General features: G+C 41.3%; 1 protein-coding gene across 4 annotated transcripts in view; it reads right to left on the reverse strand.

Annotated features, from left to right (window-relative positions):
* GRAMD1C (GRAM domain containing 1C) overlaps positions 1–1,184 on the reverse strand; it is a 30,106-nt gene extending 28,922 nt beyond the window's left edge. For 2 of the 4 annotated variants that reach the window (XM_042456735.1, XM_042456736.1), the window contains exon 1: positions 963–1,181. Coding sequence is in view for 1 of the 4 variants with exons in the window: in XM_042456733.1 (XP_042312667.1) it covers positions 458–525 (68 nt within the window). In the remaining 3 variants the exon portion in view is untranslated. Of the gene's footprint in view, positions 1–457 lie in introns of all 4 variants that reach the window. The other 2 variants (XM_042456733.1, XM_042456734.1) reach the window with 2 other exon arrangements.
* Between the last annotated feature and the right edge of the window lie 3,789 nt (positions 1,185–4,973).

The raw sequence follows: 4,973 nt of genomic DNA on the forward strand, positions 1-4,973 counted from the left end.
AGTATTCCTTGTCAACACTATGAAATTGATGGGTTCAATATATGTCAGCAGGCATCCTGAAGGCACATACTATTGACTTACACATCACAAAGGATGAGAATTTGGGTAGAGAATTTGAATAAAGGGGGAGGGGGGACTGCAGAAAAGTCTCCCCACTGTCTTCTCCTGCCATGTGAAAAATTCTATAGGAATTATGCAACTTTACACACAAAGATGAAATAATCAAGGGTTTATATCCCTGATATAGAGAAATGGAGAGACAAAGACATTTTTGGTTGACTAAAAACTAGAATGAATACATTAATCTACTGTGCAGTGCTTAGAGAAGCTTTTTATAGATGTCTTATAACAAACAAACAAATGCACATTACAAAGAAAATCTAGTTGCAAGATGTAAAGCTACCAGACATCTCACACCCAAAATTTTTAACCTCGTCTCTCACACGGTACTATTTACCTGTCATGCTCTGCATGAGAAGGGAGCAAAAAGGTACATTTGCAGTAGGAAAAGGTAAGCAACTTCATATTGCCAGTCTGGAAACAGGACACCTCATCAGGTCAAAGTCGGCAGAGTTTACTTCAGGGCTAAAGCAGCCTGTCCTCCTTTTAAACATTTGATAGTATTCAGAACTTCCTGAAGTGCCAATAGGCTCTTTTTCTCAAGCTCACATGGCTTCAAAGCAGTTTCCAAGTGGAATCTAATAAAAATCACTCTACGTATAGAAATATTTTTTTGCTAGAGAATCTGATTGTGGAACATCCAAGATACCATTTGGGGGGAAAATATTTTAAAAGAACAGCTTCAGTCTTGAGAGAGAGAAGGAGCTACACTTATGTAACTTCCTAGTAAAGGAACTTTGCACAATGTTGACAAGTAGGAAGGTCTTTTTTTCAGAACGAGAAATTGTGCTTTGCTCCTGCTCAGTTTCTGGGCCCCTCCCAATGAGGAAACAGGTACGTACAGTTTGTGGAGACACCAAACCTCAGGTTCCTTTCGAATCTATCAACATACACAACCCCCACCACACAGAACACCTGAGCCACACAGGTAAGCAGAAGTGCTTGAACTGCTTTTTGTGAGAAATTTCTCTTCTGCTCTTTACGCACGATTCATTTCAGAATGCCTAATGTCTCCCGTGCTGTTTCAGGGGAGTGATTTCAAATCTGCTTAAGCCATTGGTTGCACTCAAAGCCGGTCAAACCACAGCTTTTGCAATGGAAGAGCCAGAACTGCATTCCAGGGCAGAGCTTCCGCATTAGATTTCCCTTCAACCCTCTCACTGATATGAACACACACACCTCACTACTGCATGCTATAAGAGAGAGAAAAAAATATCTGGAAAAGCAAATGCAAAAACCATGTAAATTTTCAATACATGACCATTGTCAGCTCTCACAATGCACCTTTTCTCATATCTGTCTCTCACCTTCCACCCTTCTTCACAATTTATTGCATCATTTTTGCAAAATGCAATCCCTTATGGCAGGGGTAGGCAACCTTTTTGAGCCGGGGGCCGGGTTGCTGTCCCTCAGACAACTGGGGGGCCGAAGCCAAAAAATAAATAAGTAAATAATTTTTTTTAAAATTAATTAAATAAATAAACCGAGACAAATGTAGGACAAAATTTTCAAATGATGGACACTTTTTTTAAAAAGTGGATGACACGTGAAAAAATTTGCTGATTTTTTTTTAAAAATGTTAATATAAATGCATGTTTCTGAGGCTTCTATAGACAAGAATATTAGACATGCCAAAGGCCCCGGCGGCAATCGGTGGCAGGACTGGGCTGGGCCTCGCAGGGCCACATCTGACCCATGGGCCGCAGGTTGCCTACCCCTGCCTTATGGCTTTAGACACCTGCAAAATGATGATTGACTATTTAAAGTAATTATACAATTGTATACACATTGCAACTGAATAGTTCTTTGGTAAGCTTTATCTTTTCCTAGCTGTATGTTGTGGTAAAACCAGCATGGGACAGTGGTATGAACTCAACCATAGAAAGCCTAGGAGAGGCTACCAAGAAGGCCTTTTCACATATTCTCATCAAATATGCCCGTGATAGTAGTAAGACTAAAAGCCACCCCTTCCTTAGCATGTTGAAAGTCAATTAGACTTGTATAGAGAGATACAGTCATTTGAATGGATGTCATATTGAGGAGGGAGCAAGCTTATTTTCTGCTGCTCCAGAGAGCAGAACCCAGAACAATGGATGCAAGCTACAGGAAAAGAGATTCCACCTCAACATTAGGAGGAACATCCTGACAGTAAGGTCTGTTCAACAGTGGAACAAACTCCCTCAGAGAGTGGTGGAGTCTCCTTCTTTGGAAGTCCTTAAACAGAGGCTGGATGGCCATCTGTCAAGTATGCTTTGATTGAGAGTTCCTGCATGGCAAGAGAAGATGAGGCCTGAAGACTCCCATAGACCAGCACCCACAACCCTTCTGCTCTGCTTTGAAAACCCACTGTAAATTAAAAGGGCATTTTCCTAGGAAAGTTGTGCGATCACAGCGAAGATTTTCACACACATCGCAATCTGAGGGGACTTATCCCAGGAAGAACCAGAATGCTCCAGCAACAAACCATTCATGAGGAAATCCTGTCAATGGTTTATTGCTGAAGCATTCCTGGTTCTTCCTGGGATAAGTCCTCTTAGATCGCAATGTCATCTGAAAATCTTCGCCACAATCACGTGACTTTCCCAGAAAAATGCCTTTTTAATCCTCTGATTTTCCCTGCATGATAGTCTCCTAGGGCTTGCATACCACATTGTCTTACCTGCAGCATACAGGTAGTTCTTCCAGGCCCTAGGCTGCTGCTGGAACTTGTAGAAGTCTTACTGGGGGGAGTCCTTGGGGCTGAGAGTTTCTCCCAGAACCTGTACTGCCAGTGCTTGTCTCTGATATTTGTTTCCAACCAGAGAATCAGAAGAAACGCAGCAATTTCATAAAACTTCAGCCCATGCCCAAGATCTGGCAACTCTACTTTCAAGGCACATGATGCACTCACCAAAATGCTTTGCTTGTGGTTTTCCTTCCCTTCCTAAGACCACTTATAATATGAAGGTGTTTTATTTCTTAAACTTCCATAACAATCATAAAATCATAGAGTTGAAAGGGACCATAAGGGCCATTACTATTAATTTTGCTGAGTTAGGAAGATGAAAAGCTCTTAACAAACATAATTTTCTGAGTTAAAACATTTAAAATATGATGGAATATTTACATTTAAAATTAATTTTCATGCTAGCTTCTAAGGAGGAACATTTTTACAAACACCATACACTGAAGTCATAGAAATCATAGAATTGAAGCATTGGAAGACACCTCGAGGGCCATCCAGTCCAACCCTCTGCCATGCAGGAATATACAATCAAAGCAACCCAGAGAGATGGCCATCCAGCCTCTGTTTAAAAACCTCCAGAGAAGGAGACTCCAACACATACCGCATATTCCACTGTTGAACAGCTCTTACTGTCAGGGAGTTCTCCCTAAGGTTTGGGTGGAATCTCTTTTCTTGTCCTTTGAATCCATTCCTCCATGTTCTAGTCCCATGATGGCGAACCTATGGCATGTGATGCAATTTGGCCTGGCACCTGGCAGAGAGAAGGTGGAACAGGTACGTGCACCTGTTCCTCCTCCCCCCAGACCTTTTCCAGCCTCCAGCTGTCTCTCCGGGGGCAGCTGGAGGCTGGGAAAGGCATGGGGGAAAGAGGAAGAACAGGCATGCACCTCTTCTTCCTCCCCCCAGACCTTTCCCAGCCTCCAGCTGCCTCTCCGGAGACAGCTGGAGCAGGGAAGTAGCCAGGATTTTGGGAAGGGGGAGTGGTCCAGACTAAGTGCCACCACCTTAGGCACTCTGAGAGACCAGAGTTTCAATACACAGAAACCCACTGGATGACCTTAGGCAAGTCACACTTTCTCAGCATCAGATTGACAATGGCCAACTTCCTTGAAACTAATCTTGCCAAGAAAATCTTACAACAGTTTTACATTAGGTTCATCGTAACTCGGAAGCATCTTGAAGGCACAAAACAACAAAGCTTATCTCCTAGTTTGACAACTACTCATAAACAGTTGAAACACAGATAAACATAATCTGTAAAGTCCCATGGTAAATCAAATCATCCCCAATACAGTGTATGAGTGCTAGCAAAATTTCAGAAGTTATTCAAACAAACAGCTCATGCAGATAACCACATCAGATTTGCACACAAACACATTTATTTGCTGCCAATTTTTCAGTAAGATTTATTCTTAGAATGTATTTATTTAAGGTGGAAATAGTTGTGAAATATCTGTTCAAATGCCTATGGCTATGGAACATAATATTAGGATTGGTAAGGCAACAGTTCTGAAATCCAGAAGTAGAATGCCACAGCAAACTACTAGCAGTGAAAATTAGAACAAAGCATTAAAACAAATTGGCTGAAGACATTACCCAATCATACAGAACCATACCTTTTCCAACAGTGCATTCTGCCATAGTCGAAATATATGGAGGTAGCTTCTGTCTCTGGCACTGAATGAAGTGAAGAAAAACTGCAGAGCAAAATGATAATCCATCTGTATAGTTCACACATTTATTTCACAAACAGTAGATGAAACTAAAGTCCATTGATTTCACTTATTTCCTCTGATTTTTAAGAGAAGTTTAAAAGTGAGGGAGAGCATGTTACATGATCAATTATTTCTACTATAACCCCATACATATTTTAGGCTGCATCCTGTAACTACCTACCTGACAGTAAACCCCAGTGAATTCAGTTGGACTTCTCAATAGAGTACATGGCTGCTCTGCAAATGGGCTAATGTTAATGCATACAGAGAATCTTGCTTAAATACTAAACTTTTCTCTCCCTGAAATATGAGTGAGTAAGATCCAAAATATACTGCAGAAATAATCCAGTTTGAGACTGGTTTAACTGTCCTGGCTGATGCTATGGAATTCTAGGAACTGTAGCTTTGTGAGA

Source organism: Sceloporus undulatus, chromosome 3 (assembly GCF_019175285.1).
Source record: "Sceloporus undulatus isolate JIND9_A2432 ecotype Alabama chromosome 3, SceUnd_v1.1, whole genome shotgun sequence".
NCBI classification, from domain to species: domain Eukaryota; kingdom Metazoa; phylum Chordata; class Lepidosauria; order Squamata; family Phrynosomatidae; genus Sceloporus; species Sceloporus undulatus.